This window comes from Fusarium oxysporum, chromosome 8, assembly GCF_000149955.1.
Source record: "Fusarium oxysporum f. sp. lycopersici 4287 chromosome 8, whole genome shotgun sequence".
In the NCBI taxonomy this organism is placed as follows: Eukaryota; Fungi; Ascomycota; class Sordariomycetes; order Hypocreales; family Nectriaceae; genus Fusarium; species Fusarium oxysporum.
In genome coordinates, this window is record NC_030993.1 from 934,754 (window position 1) to 953,589 (window position 18,836).

Sequence of the window (18,836 nt, forward strand, 5' to 3'; positions counted from 1 at the left end):
GGCTTACTCTTAATGATGAGGACTTCTTTGCCGATTGGCCAAGGCTTACCCGTCAGGAGTTCCAAGACTTTGTACGATGAGGGCGTGCGAAACATCCAGATCGACGACCCCACCCTTGCCTACTTCTGCTCCGATGAGATGCTTCAGTCTCTGAGAGATGAGGGTGTTGATCCTGACAAGCTGTTCGACACTTACCTCAAGGCTCACAACGATGCTATTGCCGACCGACCTGAGGGTCTCCACGTTGGACTTCACGTCTGCAGAGGTTTGTTTCTCACTTAATGACATCGGATCCACTCACTTACACGCCACAGGAAACTTCTCCAAGTCTATGCACTTCAGCGAGGGTTCATACGAGAAGATCGCCGAGAAGTTCTTCACCGTCCTCAACTACGATACCTTCTTCCTCGAGTACGACAACCCTCGTTCCGGCGGTTTCGAGCCCCTTCGCTTCCTCCCCAAGCACAAGAACGTCGTCCTCGGTGTCATCACCACCAAGGAGCCCGAGCTCGAGGATGCCCAGGTCATCAAGCACCGCGTGCTCGACGCTGCCAAGATCATCGCTGATGGTCAGGGTCGCAGTCTTGAGGAGGCCCTTGAGCAGGTTGGCATCAGCCCTCAGTGCGGTTTCGCTAGTGTCGCTGTCGGCGCTGAGGGTATGACTGAGGAGAAGATGTTTGCCAAGCTCAAGCTTGTCAACGATGTCGCTAAGGAGATCTGGCCTGGCAAGGCTTAAAAGTTGATGTTTTAAAAAGTTGTAAAAGAACAGAAAAGTTGTACATAGGCTTGGGGATTTGGGAGTGACTGTTGCATAGCGTGGTGTTGAACGTGGTGTCGAAAAGAAAGATGAATGACCGCCATAGCACTTTGAATGCTATTAGGCTTGTGTGCTCCTATAAGGGCTTTTTCAGTGCAAGAAGTGAAGAACTGGCGATATCATTAAAGAGCTGTTTGTCTATGCAATCCTCGACTCACTCTCACCTGTCATGACTACACTCACCTTCAATCACTACAACGGTCCATACTAACAAGAATTCTTGTGTTTTTTCCGAGAGCATCGAGGAGGAATTGTGACTCATATTTTCTGACAAAATATAATCAACCATGCTCGGCATTCTTTTCCGAGAAGCATGTACGAGCACAGTGGAATATCCTGGGTGTACTGGTCTAGACCAAGAATCACAACCAACAACCAACAAAAACCATGAAATGCATCCTATCAACCAGATATTTGTAGCAAGGGTAACTTAGTAGAGTTCATTATATCGTTCCAGATTTTAATGCCGGCCTTCCGTTCTCTACCAGCCTTCTCCCAAATCCTTCTTCACTTCCTATTATTTCAAAATGCAGATATCTGAAGTTATCAGGATTGCGTCTTTGCTTTCTCTAACGGCTGCAAGAATTGGTAACCACAAAACATCCTTCTGTTTGACTTGTTGCTCACCGTTATAGTCACAACTATCGCGGAAAAATGGGATTACACGTGGGAGAAAGAAATGCCCGTCGAAGACTTGGCATGCTGGAGTGAAGATAAAGACAACGTTATCAATTATATGGGCTGGGAGTCTCTGAAGAACCTACCCGTTGCGATCGCGGGCTATGAAGGCGTCAGCGGGCCACATTCTCCATTGTGCTATACGTGCTGAATACTTAAATATGAGGGCCGCCGCCAGGCAATGCTCGTCCTGGACTACGCATTATCGGGGTTCGCAACTGACTATGAGACTTTTGAATCGCTCACAGATGGACAGGCTTGGAGGACTGGGAAGGCAAATGTTACTGCCTTTCGCTCTTCTGATCTTCGTGATTGTGGCATTGGGTCTGAGCCGGCAGGGGTAGATCGCAAGTTTATAGGCGACTATCAACCATTTGAGGAACCCAGCTCTTAAGGTAACTTCGGTTTGGTTGGTATGAAGACTCAATAGTTCTTCAGACGTTGAGTGGAAGACAGTCTGCAACTGAGATGTTAGGAGCCCTATCCTCATCCTACTCAAAATGATAGGGTGCTTGGGTCAGAAACAATATACAGACATCACACCTCGATCAAAGGGGCCAAAGATTTTAAGAAAAGTTCATTGAAAGGGGTATGGGTATCCTTCCTCCATCCCACATCTGTGTCCATCATATTACAGTGTCTAGTAAAAACTCGTATGTACATGTTCGGCAATGCCATGCCGTCTATATGCAAAGGCTCAACACCCTCACAAGTTCTAGTAAATAACAAAAACCCTCCAGTCTTATACCCAGTACAAGAAATTCATTTTTTTCCAATTTTTTTCTTTTTTTTACTCCTTCTTGGTGGTCTTCTTCTTGAAGCTCTTCTTAGGCATACGCGCAAGCCAGTAGATGAACAGCGCAGCACCCATGTTGAAGATGATGTACACCCACAGAAGACCAAAGTTGCGCCATCGGTCGGCATAGTCGATGTTGACGCCGGCGAGGTATGTGTTGGTGTACTGGACAGTGCAGAACTCGCAGTTGGAGGTGGCATCGGGGTCAACGAAGTAACCGCCGACAGCCTTGATATAGTCACCCATGTACTCAGTACAGGTTGAACCGTTGGGTGGTGTGATGGGTACGAGTTCGTTGCTGGCGCAGGTGACTTCCGTATTGGCGACACCTGTTGCTAACATGCCTCCGACTAGATATGTGAACGGGGACACGTAGTACATGAACTTCCAGAAGCCGGGCAGAGTTCCCTTGGGAGCGAGGACACCACAGAAAATCAGGCAGAGCATGAACAGCAGGTTAGCAACGTTGGCACCACCCTCAGCTGTTTCGAATCCAGCAATGATCATAGTCGAGAAAGTAGCGGTAAAGATGAGGAAAGCCAACAGTAACAAGAACATAAGGGCACCGCGTTCGGTAGTTTGACCGGCGTCAGCAGCGTTGTTGTAAAGACCGACAGGGTAGTACCAGCCAAAGAACATGATAACAGCCATCAAACTATTCCAAGGCAATTCAACGATAATCTGCGCCAGCATGAAGATCTTCCACGAGTAGACCTTGGAAGGACGCTCACGAACCTCGTAGAGGGAACGCTGAATGACAAATTGAGGCATAGACTGTTGTACTAGTTGACCGAAGATAGTGAGCAAGTTGAAGATGGCGAACATCTGGTTCTGAAGACCCTGAATACTGTTGGGGGCTCGGAAGAAGACGAAACCGATGAAGAGAGCGACGAGAGAGCAGAGAGCAGCCTTGGAGTAGATGTAAACGGGAGTACGCCAGTACTGTTGGAAAACACGGAAGAGGACTTCCTTGAGTTGGACCATGAAGGGAGCAGCGAACTCGCGGTAGCTACCGTCATCGACGTCGGTATCCTCAACACCCTGCTTCTCACGCTTGATACGCTCGAGTTCGGCCTGGACTTCCTGATATTCGGGGCTGTCGCGCCAGGTCTGGAACCAGTCGAGTTCGGTGTGAGATCCGGGAGCAGCACCAATAACTTCCAACATCCATTCAGCAGGGTTAGCCTCAGGGGGGCAGGCGTGTCCACCGTAACGCTCAAAGTAGCTGGTCATGGTCTTGGAGTTCTCGCCGATATCACCAAAGTAGACAGTCTTGCCACCCTTAGCCAGGAACAGGAGTCGATCGAAACGTTGGAACAACATGGCAGAGGGCTGATGAATAGTGCAGAGAATGGCTTGGCCGGCGTTTGTCAACTTCTCAAGAAGATCCAAAATGGCCCAAGAGGTTTGAGAATCGAGACCAGATGTAGGCTCGTCGACGAAGAGCAGCAGAGGAGGCTTGGCAGCAAGTTCGACACCGATAGTAAGACGCTTACGTTGCTCGACGTTGAGACCTTCACCAGGAACACCAACCACGGCATCGGCATATTCTTCCATATCGAGAAGCTTGATAACCTGTTCCACATAGTCGAGCTTCTCCTGCCTGGGGACGTGAGCGGGCTGGCGCAGGAGGGCACTAAAGTTGAGGGCCTCTCGGACTGTCGAGGTCTGAAGATGGAGATCCTGTTGCTGAACATAACCGGTCTTGCGCTGGAAGGACATGTCTCGAGGGTTACCATCGACCAACATCTCGCCTGTGATAACACCCATAGAAGTACGGTCGGCCAAACAATCAAGCAGAGTGGTTTTACCAGCACCAGAAACACCCATAAGGGCTGTCAGGGTACCAGGTTTGACCCAACCATCGACGTGATCCAAAATTTTACGGGTTTCGTCCTTGATCTTGACCTCATAGCAAACATCATGCCACTGGAAGACTGAGGTCTGTTCCTGGAGCATACCGCCATCCTTGTTGGTTCGGCTTCGAGTGCGTTCAGCAGTGACAACGGGACCAATGTGAGCCATAGCAGCCTCAGGGTCGCTATGCTTCTTCTCAGCATTGGCAACGGCAGCAGGCTTGTGACCGCGTCGGTAGACCAAGACTTCACCCTTGGACTTCTTCTCGGAAACGAGTTCAGCAGCAACCATGTAGGTGAAAGTGAAGAGAACGATCCATGCGATAACGATACCAAAGTTGCGCCAGCGGTTCTCCCATCTGTATCCAAACTGCAGCTCGGCGTAGCGGTCACCGTTCACTGCAGCTCGTCCAGGTTCAGCACCAACAGCACTGCATACACGGTTCTCCGATGCAACATCGGCATATCCGGGAACCGAAGGGTTAGGAACGAACTCGTTGCAAGTGTAGTCTCGGTTGTGGAATTCGTTGACGACGACAGCCTCGAAAGCATAGGCGATTGGGTCGATCCAGTATAGCCATTTGCACCATCCAAGCATATAACGCTTTGGAATGACGAAACCAGTAAAGATGACAAGATCCAGAATGAGAATGGCGGCGGGGACAAGAGCCTGGAACAAACTACGAGTAGCAGACGCAATGGTACGGAAGATCATGGACATGACCAAAACCACAACGAAAGACATGAGAATGAAGAAGAAGAAGGCCCCTGGCTCGCGTTTGAGGTTTGTCATGAAATAAAGCGTAATGTTGAAAACGATCGTATTGGCGATTTTGTACGGCATGTCGCACAGCATCGAAGATATAGCTTCTGCAGACGGATGATATAATGCATAACGACTATGTTTTTCAACAATTGGACGTTGCGCGTACAGGGCCAGAATCTGAAACTGTCAGTATTGGTCAAGAGTGAGATTGGAGTAAAGCTTACCTCGAGAGCACTTGCGAAAGCGTTCATCAAAACAGCAAAGAACAGGAGAGCACCACGCTGGAAGAAACTGCTTGAAGTTTCATCCAGGTTGTAGAAGACGGAACCGATAATAAGAGCCATAACGAAGTTACCAATAAGAGAGCCAACAGTGATACCCGGATCACCCTTGAGTCGCAGCCATCCACGCCACAAACAAAGCTGAATCTGCTGGGAGTAGGAGAGAGTGTAGGGAGACTTGACGCGCTGTCGCTTAGCCTGCTGAGCCTGCTTAGAAGCACGGAAAGCCTCGGCGTCGGGGCCGTTAATTGGGTGAGCGACCTTGTAGTCCTCAATCTCAGCCTGCAGAGCCTTGTACTCGGCGCTGTTTCTCCAAGCGGTAGCAAACTCATCAGGGAGTTCGAGGAACCCTGCCCCTTGAAACCATCACGAACAATTCGCTCGTTAGGAGCAGTCATGGAAGTAAGGAAATCAGGGGTGGTCTGGCGAGCAGGGCACTCGAAACCCAGGTTAATAAAGTACTGCTTAGCAGCGTCAGCGCGGCCAAAGAAGATTTGTCGACCTTCGTAGATGACGGTGGCCTTGTCAAACAGGTCATAAGCACTCTGAGGCGATTGGTAGATGGACACAACAGCGGTGTTGTTGAAAAGCTCGGTTTGAAGACGAAGAGTCTTGCAGAATTCGATGGCGTTGGCGGAGTCGAGACCTCGAGTTGAGTTATCCCAGCACTGCAGAGGAGCACCAGACAAAGCTGCCTCAGAAATGGTAACACGCTTGCGCTCACCACCCGAGACACCACGGATGTACTCGTTACCAACGCGGGTATTGACGGTGTGAGAAATACCAAACATAGCCATGACGACATCTCGGAGGTGATCGGCAAAGTCGTTTCTGTTCAAGCCCTGGGGAAGCTGACGGGGCTGTCGAGCTCGGGCAGCGAATGTGAGGGTATCGCCAACAGACAGCATAGGGAAGTGAACATCAATCTCGGCGGTGTAGATAGCCTCACCGCGGTGGTGGGAGTGCATCTCCTTGGCGGTCATACCTGTGGCGCATTATGTTAGAGATACTGGTTACTTGGGCGCATGTAGGTGCAAGTTGTGTTGCACGCGACAAGCCCGTTGCTGATCGCAATAAAAGATCGAGTCTCGTGGAACCAAAACTCCCCTTTTGTGCGAAAGTTGCAATTCGACTCACCTTGGTAGTTGAAGTAAGACCCCTCATCGACGTAGATACCGTTGAGTTCACCAGCGATGGTCTTGAGCGTGGTGGAGCAACCAGCACCAGGAGGTCCAAGGACGACAAGCATTTCGCCCTTGTGCACAACACCATCAAAGTTGCGCAAGATATCAATGCGCTGTCGCTTGCGACCAGTGACTCTTCCGACGAGGTCGCTCAGAGAGAGCCACACGTTTGCGACATCGCCCTGGTAATCGCTAGCACCACCATAACCGTAAACATTGAGGTTCTGGTAGCAAACACCAGCAGATCGGAAACCAGCGCCGTCCTGGTGAACTAATTCCACGACAGACTTTGCCCATTCGCGAGCGTTAAAGTTGGGAGAGTTGGGGTTAAGAGGTGAATCCTCGCCGGCCTGGAAAGGATTCTGTCCATTGGGGTGAGTGCCAGAGGCATGTGAATAAGAGCGAGCGAGGGCCTGAACAATAGAGGTTCTTCGCTCCATCTCTGAATCTTCGTCTTCCTCATCTTTACCCAAAGTGTCGGCAGGTGATGATGAGGGCTTCTCGTTGATCGCTTCGTCGTCGGTGTGCTTGTCAGCAGCAGGCACATTGTTACCAGTTGAGCCTGCGCCTGGAGCACCCTGCCTTGCAGCAGTGGCGTCGTTATTAGCGTTGATCCCGTAGAGCGCCGACATGATGAATTGTGACGGCCGAATCTACTTGGGATTCTCGCAATTGAGTTTCGAGGTTGGTCAGTGATACCCCAGTGACTGCAGGATTTCGTATTTCGTATCGGGGTTGTGAGTTGAGTGTGGAACGTTGTTTGATATGCGAATTGGTAGTCGAGTATTGACGGAGACCAATTCAAACAAAACAACAAGAAAAGAAAAGGTATTAAAAGGCAGGTATTAAGGATCGACAATGAATAGACAGCCGATCAAAAGGGAGTAAGCAGTCCCGTAAAGAGGCGTGTAAGAAAGAGGACCCTGGACAATGCAAAACAAAACAGGAGGGAGGTCAGGAGAATATGTAAAATATGAACGAGCTCTCACTCTCTCAGTTCGTCATGTCCTCCGTCGGTAAGCTAACCTAACAGATGAATGGAGATAAACTCGCGTGGATCGTCCAAGCAAAGGTCCACCTGTCGGCTAAGCCCGAAACTGAAGTGTAGACGACAAGGGGTGTACACGCCCAGGTAGGTAATTCTAGCGCAGCTTTTTGGAAGTGCAAGCGGGTGCGGCTGCAAGCCTCTGTAGGGGTTGTTTCTCACTGGGTTGGCTGTCAACGATTTACTGGCGGCCGCTCCAAGTGCCTCACTCTCTAGTGATTGCTGTATTTAACCTCTTTTCTTCGCTTTCACACTCAAACTGACTCAAGATATCGCCATGATATTCCAAGTTTTCAGTCCGCAACAGTTGATCATACTCGTCAATGTGTCAACGCCGTAACAAAGTCCGCAGTTCTTATCCACTACGCCTCTTCATCTCGCCGGCATTAAGAAACAATTTGCCCTTTCGCACACTACCAACAACCCGACCCGATACGCAATGACAATTTAGGCAATCATAGAGGGGTGCGCTGTTGAGTCAAATCATCACAGTGCCTGTTCACAGCGTCTGAGAGTGAGGGTGAGAGACAATTCTTGGCGGATAACGGGTACCTTCAAACTCCGACACTCCAGGCCATTTAAGCGAGAGATGATTCCGGGAATGGCAGCGAATTGCATACATGCCCCACTACTAACTCCGCGCTCCTAGTGCTCGTACCCCTGGATGCCATGTTATTCGTCGTATTACACTCGCATAGAAATGATTCTGACTGGTAGCGTAACTGTGAGCCATTATGATTTAACATTGCGTTAGAGGCTCACCTAAGCCACAACCATCAGAATTCGACTTTCTGGTGATCATCAAACGGTCAGTATTGGTTCTTGAATATTCGCATCCGACCCTCTCTTGAAACATGACACTGGAGAACTCTATCTCGACTAACACAGCTAATCTCATCTTCTACCACGCTACATCAAACCCTATTTGTCGCGCTTCCTTATCCACCAAGAGCCCTACAAGATCTAAATGATAATATTATCTCCCTTGTAAGGAGCGGTGATCAGAAACTATTATTTCAAACAAGGACAGATCTCTCCGATCTTCTCCGCAACGATAAAAAACTTTGTTTTCATATCCCAACTTCAAACAGGTTGCGAAACCGCGTATTCATCATTCGGGTCGTTGCAAAAACCCGTCGGCCGATAGCCAATTACACGTTACAGCGGATGGAAGATCCCCCGGTAAGACACCTCTGATTGGACAATGCGCAATTATGTTGGTGGTGACAGTCTCACGTATTCGAGTTCTGTGCCGGAAAATACACTCCCTTTTCTCTGAGCCTTTTTCTTCTCGCCAAACGATCCGACAGGATGGTTAATTCTCATAAAGCTTGGCCGTCAGCGCCAGGATTCTCGTTGTTGATCAGATCCATCGATAAACACCAACGCACGGCTAATGTTCGTTGTTAGTGGTGGCTTGAGCTTACTCCGTATTTCTATCGGGGTCTTCCAAGGACCCGACAACCCGTCCGCCCCCCGTCCACACGGCCCGCTAGTCAGCTTGAAATGTCAAGGGCTTTTTTTCAGTTGCTGAGTCAATTTTGACCCCTTTGTTACTATTGTGGGGTGATTGCGATCCTTGATGAGACAGCAGCAGTGATGGCTGCGTCTTCTGTTGCAATCGAACCTACGCGTATATATCAAGCAGGGTTTTCTTGCTTCCTGGCGAATGCTAAAAATTGATGGTTTTGCTTCTTGTGGCTAGTGACTGGGGAGCATGTGAGCAAGTTTCTTCAACGATGTAGCGTGTTTTGGGAGCAGCGAGTCGCAAATAAGCCTATTTAAATCTGATATTCATCCCCAAGTTGAGCAAACATGGCTTGACAAGACTTGGGTACATTGATATCTTGATGCATGTTCAAACGTCGCAATAGAAATTATTTCTAGATAATTCTATTTTGATCGGTACAATCGAGATCCGATCACGCTTGACGATCATGTCTCATTTCCTGTCCATTGTTACCTTGGCACTCAACTTCTGGCCACAAACGAGTTTATATCCGATCTTCATCGGCTCTAAAAGGCAAATACAACCTCGAATTTTCATCTGAAACTTCATAACCATTCTGCCATCTCAACCTCAATCTCTGACTGAACCCATGGTACAACGGAATGTCAAGACCCATACGTCTAATTACACCTCACACCACGCGCCACGAATCCGAAAGCGACTTTTGCGACCGTAAGATGAAAAGACCCTCAAATCTTACACCATTAAACGGTCCCTGCAGGCCCAACGTTCCTCAAGCAAGGGCTTGGTCGATCATTAACGAGGTCCACTACAAAGTCCGCTCCGCATCGTGAATGTGCTCCAATGTGCTCAACAACACGGAAGCTGCGCATGCTAGTGCCAAACCATAAGATTTTAAACATTGCGATACGTCTTTGTCTTACGCTGTGATTGAATTGCAGGTGGGCAAGGCAGGGGTAAGAAGCTGACCGGATAATGTTCATCCGTAAGCCATTGGCCGCGTGTGTGCTTACTGCAGGATGTGTTCAGTGTGAATGCGTGTGCTGTCATGGTATTTTGGCTGTTTATTAAAAGTTTCCGGGTTGAATCCTTCGGAGACTTATATGGACATTTTGTGTTGTCCGTGATAAATTGACGAAGACCCTACATAGCGCGTTACAGTCTGCAGAAAGACGAACAGCTGAGTGATGGGAATATAAAGGCGAACCCAAAGGTTTTTCTGAGAAGTAAGTGAAAAGGACTTTTAGCCAAGATTCTTGTGAGGGACCTATTGACAGTTTGGCGGTGGAGGTGGTGTTTTGTGAAGTTAGGCATGGTGTAGTATCTTGTTCAAAACCACAACAATTGACAAGATTTCTCAACTACATGCTGCGATTGTATCATTTTCTCATCCGTGTAAAATGGACCTGGAGAACTGTGGTCATGTTTGATGTTGACCATGTTTTGGTAGCAATTTCCTGCAAACCTGAAGGTAACTCATTGTCTCGATGTTTCCACGAGATATCATAACAAACCACAGAGACACACCAAACTTAAAATCACATCTTAATAAGACATCTGATCTAATAGAGAAACAGCAAATATATATGCATACATACGTATACGTGAAACTTCATAAGAACGTGTTTCGTTTCTCATCTTGAAACATCTAGCTAACCTAGAGCTGCTCAACGCCAAATCTGTCTATAACAGAAGTACTTCTGGCCAGAAGAATGTCATCCACTTAAACTTCCGTTCTTGATTATTTACAATTCATTTAAACAAGATAGTCGTTTGTTTAAGGTGCAATAAGGGCCGCGACTGAACAAGACGTTGAGGATCTCTGTAAACCCATCCAAAAGTTCACTTCATAGCTGTGGAAACTCCGTCGGAAGTTGTTACGAATAAATACCATGGTTTAGCAATTGACACCAAGGCATTTTATAAAGCTGAAGGTCTGATAACCTGTACGTTTTGTGTGAGTTCCTACTTACACCAGCTTGTCTGTGTTGGAACTGAGAAGCGAGATACATGAATACTTCTAGGACCTGTGACTTCTCCCTCGACGTGTCCTTTGAATGCACTTATTCGATTATAAGCCCTGATATGTCTATTGAATGGAGATGTTCTGAAACATATAGAGGGGCGAATGTGAGCTATCTACCGAAATACCACAAAGGATCACAAGAGGAATTCATTACCAGTCCCCAGGAACAGCAATAGTTTGGCATTTGAACTGCAAATTTGAAACGCAAGAGTGGTATTTCAGTCATAAGGATATCTATGTTTTTACAAAAAGTTGATTCCCACGCCGACCTGTAGCCCCTTCGTTGAAGCCTCTCCTTTCCTCAGAGCCAAAGGCAAACTGAAGTTCAGCTCGAAACGAGCAACAGGATGAGCATAAACAAGACCAACACCAGCAGCAACACTGGGAACACCGTTGAAAAACTCACCGACTGCGTTCACCATGCCATTTCGGACAGCTGTCCCGGACAGCTCCTGCGTGGAGCCACTGCTGGAGGACTTCTTGCTGTCCTTGAGAGCAACGAGACGACCACCATTAGCAAAGAGCTGGAACCGTAGACCGGAATCGGGTCCCTTGTAGGGAACGGGAAGAAGCATGTTGACACTGCCAGCAGCAAAGACGTCGCCTCCGACAGAGTCAGAACCATCATGGGGGCCAAGACCTCCGAGCTTGAAGCCTCGGACGTCTGTTGGTCCTCCAAGTTGGAAGCGATCGTTGATACGAGTAGGGCGAAGCTTTCCACCAAACTCATAACCAAGAGGCAACGGGCAAAGCAAACCTAGTCTCAATCCACCACCAATCGAGATTCCTGTTCGCTCACGAATGCCTGGCAAAGGAATTGGGACAGCACCACCGACTTCGACCTCACCCTTGGAAAAGGCAACATCACCAGCAAGAGGACCAAGACCAGCTACCTCAAGTCCAGATCGGAGCATGTATCCGCTCTGAGGAAGTTGAGGGTTATCACGCCTTTCCCTGTAGAATGTGTGCTTGATAGAGCTCTTGATAGAGTCACCAGCATCTGCGCGGACTGTTGGGCTGGCGTTTTCGGCCAAACCAGTAATCTGTCTCCAGATGCCTGAATACTCAACGGACTGTGTATCGCGCTGTTGGTTCAGCCACGAAAATCGCAGTGTACCACCCTTAAGGACCTCCTCATGAGAAGCCCATGGCTTTTCAGCGGCTGAAGCCACACCCTCGAGCGATAACCTCATATCGGGGTTACTCTTGACAGGTGCGGTAAGGGTGGCGCTATAAGCTGAGCGTGTACGTGTACCAGCCTTTGCATTAAGCGTCAACATCTCAGCACCACCAAACATGTTTCGCCATAATAGCGAACCATAAGCGGATCCCTCTCCATTGCCAACGTCGGTACCAGTTTGTAGCTTGAATCGAGACAGCTCCTTGACTCGGATATCAACGTTCACATCGGTGGGGGAGGTAGAAGGATCGGTCTGTTGGGCAGAGGTCAGGTAGACTTCGGGTTGAGGTTGGAATATTTCTATAGATCAGTTAATTTAGTGTTGCGGTGAGGGCTATTGGAAATCATACGTAGGCCATCGAGCTTGTTGCTTGCGATACGGAGACTGTTGATGACATCGCCAACAGTCGAGCTTGCGTTCGAGGCATCGGCAATGAGGGGTTGGAAAATGGGATCGAGGAAATTTGTTCGTGTGTTGACCGCACCGTGGATTCGAAGCTCGTTGATCGTCATGGGCGCCAGTTGCTGGTCACCAATCTGCACAAAATTAACAAATGATCTGAAGCTCGGATCGATAAGAGAACATACCACCTGAGCCAGACGCCGTTGTTTGGCTTCATCTTGCTCTTTTTGGAATTCGGGCTTCGATTCTGCTTCATGCAACAAAGAACCGGTGTCGGAATGAAGCTTGTTAAAGGGGTCCATGGACTGCTTCATGTTAGATGATCGCTCCTCGTGTCTCAATGGTGGGATGGAATTACCGGACCCCCGGTTGACCCAGGAATTGCAGCCATTTTGGGTAGCTCAAGAGCCGAGTTTTTGCTTGCAATAGCCTCACGATGTCGATTTAAAGAGTATCGGACCACCAACTGGACCCTGACAGCCCAGCTTCCAATTAATCGCCGGTACGTACTTCCCGAGCTCCCGCGGGTGTGGACCCGAGACCTGTGGCTCAAAGCTGTGGCGCTTCAAAGTCGTCATAGGATGGCATGTGATACACAGCCACGAACTATCCGGACCTAGCGGGACCGCTGTGCCTGGCAAAGAGTGCCTCCTCCTGCGTTCATCTCCATTCATCTCAACTTATACACTCTTCATTTGCGCTCAAGCATAAGATATCGCTGCTTTTGAGTTTTTAGAGAGAATCTTCTCTTTCAGTTCACCCGAGTTTCATAAACACTCGTTCCTTTCCTTTAATTCGCTAATTTCTTCAACCTCGATTCTACTCACGCGACCCGCAATCTGTCCCGTTCTCTTTGTCAACTTCTAAGCCCAACACATTCAGATCGTCAGCATGGCTAGCAAAGGCGCCACCAAGCGTGTATGTACTTCTAGTCCCACCACTTTGAATGTGCAATACTAATTATTGGATAGTTGACACGCGAATATAAAACCATTTCAGAGAACCCTCCTCCTTACATTGTCGCTCATCCATCCGAATCCAACATCCTTGAGTATGTTACGTCACGCCCAACATTCGGTCGCGAGTCGACTTTGCTAACACAACTCAGATGGCACTACATCATTACCGGTCCTGAAGACACTCCTTATCATGGCGGTCAGTATTGGGGCACTCTCATGTTCCCCCCAAACTATCCGTTTGCTCCTCCCGCCATTCGCATGCACACTCCGTCCGGTCGATTCCAGCCTTCGTCGCGACTATGTCTGTCCATCTCCGATTTCCACCCGAAGTCTTTTAACCCCGCATGGGAAGTTTCAACTATCCTAATCGGCCTTCTCTCATTCATGACAAGCGAAGAGATGACGACCGGTTCCGTTTCCAGCACTGCCGCCGAACGACGCTCCCTCGCCGCTCGATCACGCTGGTGGAACTCGACTGGTAATGGCACACACAGCAAGACAGGCCCTGTCCAGAAGGGCAACATCAAGGCTGGTGACGGCGGCGCCAAGTTTCGAACAGAGTGGCCAGAGGTGGATGCTGAGAATTGGGAGTGGATGACCAAGAACAAGGTTGACCCTGTCACCGGTACACGATTAGATGCTGATAACAGCGGATCCTGTCGACCTCAGCTTGGTATTTCAGGGACTAGCGGTCATCAAACACAAGCCGTTGTTGATGTGGTCAACCAACAAAGAGATGCCAGCACAGGGTGGATCTATCGCAACAAACTTCTTGTTGCTGGTGCGGCTATCTTCTTCTACGTCCTTGTCGCTAGACTCGTTAGCGGAGATGAATGATTGGGGAGAGTTCTATTTGTGAGGGGCTTCATGTTCATCTAATTCTAGCTTTTGTTTTATTACTGGCGGACTGGCGGGCGCAATAGGTTAACAAGCCAGATATCAGGACTCGCGTCTCGATATGGCGTTTCAGGACATTCAATGAGCGTTTACTTGATGGGTTTCAATTTGATTGTCATCAGCTCAATCGCCTGCATCGGTTATGATTCATCGGATAGAGACTCTAATACATCAAACAGGTAGACCAACATGCCACAATGCTCCTTGTATTAAGTGTATATCCGTCCGCGAGAATCAGTTGACGCAAGCAAAGTCAAGCGGAAACAAGCAGGCAGCCGAGCTTTTGATAGGCAACTAGCATAAGTTCCGTAGACAAACAACAAGCCCAGCCTATTGTAACCCTCAAACAAGGCTACAATCAGAGTTAAATGTCGGAAGCCGGCTGATGACTGTTCACCGCAGAAGCTCAACCTTTATTTGTTGGTTACTATCCGGCGGGCGGGAGTATTGTTGGCTGCGCTAGCCCACTCGAGGCCCCTGAAGTTTAGCGCAAGTCTTAACGCGGGCACCTACGGCATGGCGGGGAGGTCTGAGGTCTGGTCTACCTACAAGAAAAATTGTGACGAAAGCCCCAATTTTTGTTACCTTGCGACTCGTCTCCATCCTTTGGAAGCCGTTGGAAGCACCTCCTCGACATCATCATCATCCGGGTTTCCAGGTTGGTGAAATTCTCACAGCATAATTCTCCCTATTCATCACCTGCTACAGCACCTTATCCTCTCTAAGCCCTGTGGTTTGTTGCCTTTCATTCCTTAATTCACCCTCCTTACGATACACACCCGTCATCGAAATCCGCTCCTACTTGAGCTCTTGCTCTCCGCACAAACAGCTGCAACCGGACCCTCATTTCTAGTGCATCGCCAGTTCGCCTCCGATCCACGGCCACTACCTTACCCTTCAGCCCAGAATCGACAAAAGGGCTCTTAGTTAAAACGAAGACGTCTGCTCTCCATGCCTCTTCCTCTAGATCCGTAGAGCCCCCCTCCCTCCGAATCCTCTGTTGAGGCCTGGCGCTGGCTAGCTGATCGCCCGCCGATACCTTCCCCGCCGAACCGTCAACGATCTCGTCCATGAAATGGCGCCCCAAAACGGCAATATGAAGACTCGCCGAAATGGCGGGAGCAAGCTCTCTCAGTCCTCCAAGCCTGTCATGCCTGCTATCCCACTGCCTTATGTGAAGCGTCAGGCCGCTTCTGCTGCTGCTCGTGCCAATGCTGTCCCTGTTTCTTCGACTGCTGCCTCCACCACGATCCAGGAACCGGATGTGCGCTCGCCCATTAAGGTGAAGCACGTAAATGGTAACGTGTCTGCTGAGGCTAAGAAGGATGATTCTGCGGCTACGGCTCCAAGCACAATTGCTAGTCGAACTTCGACCTCGACCTCCAAAGCCGAGGAGGTGGCCCGAACAAAGGCAGACGCTCACAAAGAAACAAAGAACGGCGCTTCTGACCCGACCAACACCCAGGCTTCTTCCTGTAAGTGCTTCAGACGTGCCCATTCTCAAGACGCACCCCAAGACCCTTTACTTACACATATTTCTTTCATTGCAGCCGCATCTGGTCCTGAACATCCTACCACCATCAACGATAGCGAGAACATCCACAAAACCCCCATGGTCTCAGGCCATTCTGATCAGCCCACCCCCAAGAACCAGGTCGATGTTGAGGCTCGATCAGTCGACAAGGTTTCAGCCGGAGTGAACGAGAAGCCCAATGGTGTTTCAAGCAAGGGCGATATCAAAACTCTGTCTGGTAGGCAGCCTTACTTTTCTCAAGCCCTTCTAAATACTCATAACTCGAATTTAGACAACCATCCACCTTCAAAGCCCAACAAAGGCCGACCTCCTTCTGCTGTCCCACCGGGCCGATACCAGATGCCCCCTTCCTTTCAGCCTGCTGCTCGACCTATGGGACCAAACGTGAACGGCGATATGCGTGGCCATCGCGCTCCTCTGCCTAACGGTCCGCCTATGCACCAGCCTCATCACAGCAACGGCAGCATCCATTTCGGCGCTTTCCACGGTTCGACGAGCTCCTCTCCTGCTCCTCCATCTGGTGGTATTGCCCCTCCTCCCGGTATGACAGGTCCTGATGGTCGACCCTACATGGCCCCTGGTGCCAACGGCTTCCCCCCTATGATGCCGTATGGCGCAGAACAGGTTCCGGTTACTACTTTCGATAACTACGGAAGACCTACTATGGCTTATGGACCGATGGACTCTTTCCCTCCCTTCCCTAACAATTTTGGCCCCCCAACCCCACACAGCTATCATGATTCACAGGCATCAGGTCCTCCTGACGATGGTAGTGTCTACAACCAGTTTTCTTCAGCTCCAGCGCGAAATGGCGTACCTGCTCCAGAGGAGACTCAGTCTCCCAACCAGCCAGGCAGAATGTTTGGTGGTCCCGAGTATCCGCGAATGATGCCGAATGCCGGACCTCCCCCGCACATGATGTCTACAATGGATGGTGCTGAAGGTCTGATTGGTCATTTGGTGCAACAGTTTGGATCTCCCGAATTTGCTGATTGCGTTTTGGAGCTTCGATACGCGGATGAAAGAACTCCTCCAGTTCGCATTCCGGGTCACCGAGTCCTCTTTTCTCGCAGTGCCGAGCTCGCAAACGCCATCGCTAAGCAGTCCCGACCTAACCCCAATGTTCCATCTCTTCCCACCATCGTTCTCGAGACCAGGAGCAAATGGATTCGCTCCAACCCGTTTTATATGGCCGCTCACTGTCTTTACGGATGGCCACTCTTGGACCCTACTGCTGAGGGCATGAAGCAGGCTGCAGCTGATTACAACCAGTTGATTGACCGCTTCGAATTTGCTCTTTCGTATGCTGCAGCCGGCCATCTCCTCCGCTGGGATCCGGTCACGCGACGCGGTTGCGAGGTTGCTGTGCAACTTCTGAACTGGCAGACCGTTGAGAAGGCCTTGGAGTTCGCCTTGGAGGATCACCGAGACGAGGGGTCTTATGATGTGTTCAAGTACGGCGATGGATCTCGAGCTATTCTCAACGAGATCGTCTCTTTTATCGCAAGCAACACCAGTCCTACTTTCAAGATTGACACTTCAGTGACCGACCCGTCGAGCTATGCTCGTCTTCCACAAACTGCCCTTACTAGTAACGCCACTACCCGCAAGCTCTCGCCCCCACCCATTGCTCGAGGCACATCCGTGCATCTTGGCAAGGGCAAGGGGCGTCTCTCTCAGCAGATTTCTGGTATTCAGTTCGGCGACCTTTCTTTGACTGACGGCAAGGTCTCGCCAGCTTCGGATGCTTCAGGCGGTTCACAGCAACGAACTCCTTTCAATGCAGTGCTTTCTCGAATTCTTCTTAATCTTCCATTCGAAACTCTTAAAGCACTGCTCGAGGCTGCGACTAACAAGGCCAACGGATGGCCAAATGCAGAGGCAGTTTACCGCGTGGTCAAAGACACAGTAGCTGAGAGAGAGCGACGTCGGCTTCAGATCGTTGAACTGGTCAAGACCCATCAGGTCACAGCCTGGGCCGTCATCACCCAACAGCTTTCCAGTCCTGAGCCGAGATACGTCGGTCTCTGGAGTGCGCTGGGCTGGCGAGAGGAGATCCTGCCTTTTGGACCTTCAGAGAGCCCAGCCCTAGGTCGCACTTGGGTTCCCTTCGTGGGCCCTCAAGCAAGCACTCAAGCAGCTTACCCCTAAGCAACCTGGTTCACGCTACAGATTTTTCAATTTGATGAATGATATTGTGGGTTATGTTGATGCTGGATAATCGGGAGGGCGATATGCAGAAACATGGCAAACGAAGCTGAGGCTGATTTCTCAGTCTCTCGACAAAAGCTAGTACTTTTGATTTCGGGATGAAAAGGTGGCGTCCGTGATCCTGCTTACTAGGGAGAGGATATGATGCTCTTTGGAGAGTTTTGGTTGATGAACGGCGTTGGGGGCATGTCAACATTGGTTGCTTTAAAGCGAGGAATGTTTTTAACGAATGGAAACTTCGGTGGGAGGCACAGGAAGGAAAAAGAAAACAAAAAGTATTTAATGATTCCATATTACTAGGACCGGTGGTTCAATCTCACTTGTCCTGGGTCTGGCTGGCATCAATGACCTGGAACTGGACCAGACTGGACTGGACTGATATGAAGGGGTTATGATGAATGATAGTGACTTTGGAAGTTAAAAAGGACGGTAGTTTCGGCATCAAATGGAGTATGCGTCGTTATGTCTCTCATTTGAGAGATAGCATTAGGTAGCCTTTTTACGACTGGTTTGATACCCCAGACTGACTTATGCGTTCAATGTGAAGTACCTTATGACGATATGACTTTTTCATGCGCATAGTGGGCGTGTTATCGGGAATCAAGCCTCTTTGGGTAGTTCAGAAAGTTGAACGTGTTGATGAATTTCATGTGATGGTGATGTCCGGCTGGAGAAGAGCAACTTAGCTACCGAGGGCGGGGAACCCCTGTTGGACGACCCCATAAGCAACGA

At 49.5% G+C, this 18,836-nt stretch overlaps 7 protein-coding genes across 7 annotated transcripts; 4 read left to right on the forward strand and 3 right to left on the reverse strand.

The window, feature by feature from the left end:
* Window positions 1-12: 12 nt before the first annotated feature.
* Window positions 13-736, forward strand: FOXG_02984 (uncharacterized protein; the record flags this gene model as incomplete). The annotated part of the gene is made up of 2 exons (XM_018380463.1): window positions 13-265; window positions 315-736. The coding sequence occupies 2 exons, from the start codon at window positions 13-15 to the stop codon at window positions 734-736; spliced, it is 675 nt and encodes a 224-aa protein (XP_018236740.1).
* A 608-nt stretch (window positions 737-1,344) lies between these two features.
* On the forward strand, window positions 1,345-1,889 carry FOXG_18449 (uncharacterized protein; the record flags this gene model as incomplete). Its single annotated transcript, XM_018398529.1, has 3 exons — window positions 1,345-1,405; window positions 1,453-1,607; window positions 1,662-1,889. 3 exons carry the CDS (start codon window positions 1,345-1,347, stop codon window positions 1,887-1,889), a joined length of 444 nt encoding a protein of 147 aa, XP_018236741.1.
* Window positions 1,890-2,285: 396 nt separating this feature from the next.
* FOXG_02985 (ATP-binding cassette, subfamily G (WHITE), member 2, PDR) lies at window positions 2,286-7,010 on the reverse strand (the record flags this gene model as incomplete). The annotated part of the gene is made up of 4 exons (XM_018380464.1): window positions 2,286-5,090; window positions 5,138-5,521; window positions 5,569-6,179; window positions 6,332-7,010. The coding sequence occupies 4 exons, from the start codon at window positions 7,008-7,010 to the stop codon at window positions 2,286-2,288; spliced, it is 4,479 nt and encodes a 1,492-aa protein (XP_018236742.1).
* A 3,904-nt stretch (window positions 7,011-10,914) lies between these two features.
* On the reverse strand, window positions 10,915-12,983 carry FOXG_02986 (uncharacterized protein). Its single transcript, XM_018380465.1, has 4 exons — window positions 12,862-12,983; window positions 12,689-12,808; window positions 12,451-12,637; window positions 10,915-12,400 (listed from the first exon to the last, which is right to left on the reverse strand). The coding sequence occupies exons 1-4, from the start codon at window positions 12,892-12,894 to the stop codon at window positions 11,163-11,165; spliced, it is 1,578 nt and encodes a 525-aa protein (XP_018236743.1). The 5' UTR covers window positions 12,895-12,983; the 3' UTR covers window positions 10,915-11,162.
* Window positions 12,984-13,131: 148 nt separating this feature from the next.
* Window positions 13,132-14,865, forward strand: FOXG_02987 (ubiquitin-conjugating enzyme E2 J2). Its single transcript, XM_018380466.1, has 3 exons — window positions 13,132-13,421; window positions 13,475-13,554; window positions 13,612-14,865. Exons 1-3 carry the CDS (start codon window positions 13,395-13,397, stop codon window positions 14,297-14,299), a joined length of 795 nt encoding a protein of 264 aa, XP_018236744.1. The 5' UTR covers window positions 13,132-13,394; the 3' UTR covers window positions 14,300-14,865.
* A 78-nt stretch (window positions 14,866-14,943) lies between these two features.
* On the forward strand, window positions 14,944-18,689 carry FOXG_02988 (uncharacterized protein). The gene is made up of 3 exons (XM_018380467.1): window positions 14,944-15,834; window positions 15,910-16,110; window positions 16,165-18,689. Exons 1-3 carry the CDS (start codon window positions 15,435-15,437, stop codon window positions 18,042-18,044), a joined length of 2,481 nt encoding a protein of 826 aa, XP_018236745.1. The 5' UTR covers window positions 14,944-15,434; the 3' UTR covers window positions 18,045-18,689.
* FOXG_18450 (uncharacterized protein) lies at window positions 18,408-18,742 on the reverse strand. The gene has a single exon (XM_018398530.1). The coding sequence runs from the start codon at window positions 18,544-18,546 to the stop codon at window positions 18,421-18,423; it is 126 nt and encodes a 41-aa protein (XP_018236746.1). The 5' UTR covers window positions 18,547-18,742; the 3' UTR covers window positions 18,408-18,420.
* Window positions 18,743-18,836: the final 94 nt, after the last annotated feature.

Excerpts from the sequence above, each read along its gene's own strand:
- FOXG_02986 (XM_018380465.1), bottom strand. The coding sequence starts at position 12,894 with ATGGCTGCAATTCCTGGGTCAACCGGGGGTCCG. Across the intron at positions 12,809-12,861 it reads CTGGGTCAACCGGGGGTCCG|TCCATGGACCCCTTTAACAA; the intron begins GTAATTCCATCC and ends AACATGAAGCAG. Across the intron at positions 12,638-12,688 it reads AACGGCGTCTGGCTCAGGTG|ATTGGTGACCAGCAACTGGC; the intron begins GTATGTTCTCTT and ends AATTTTGTGCAG.
- FOXG_02987 (XM_018380466.1), top strand. The coding sequence starts at position 13,395 with ATGGCTAGCAAAGGCGCCACCAAGCGT. Across the intron at positions 13,422-13,474 it reads GCAAAGGCGCCACCAAGCGT|TTGACACGCGAATATAAAAC; the intron begins GTATGTACTTCT and ends ATTATTGGATAG. Across the intron at positions 13,555-13,611 it reads TCCGAATCCAACATCCTTGA|ATGGCACTACATCATTACCG; the intron begins GTATGTTACGTC and ends AACACAACTCAG.
- FOXG_02988 (XM_018380467.1), top strand. The coding sequence starts at position 15,435 with ATGGCGCCCCAAAACGGCAATATGAAGACTCGCCGAAATGGCGGGAGC. Across the intron at positions 15,835-15,909 it reads CAACACCCAGGCTTCTTCCT|CCGCATCTGGTCCTGAACAT; the intron begins GTAAGTGCTTCA and ends CTTTCATTGCAG. Across the intron at positions 16,111-16,164 it reads CGATATCAAAACTCTGTCTG|ACAACCATCCACCTTCAAAG; the intron begins GTAGGCAGCCTT and ends ACTCGAATTTAG.
- FOXG_18450 (XM_018398530.1), bottom strand. The coding sequence starts at position 18,546 with ATGCCGAAACTACCGTCCTTTTTAACTTCCAAAGTCACTATCATTCAT.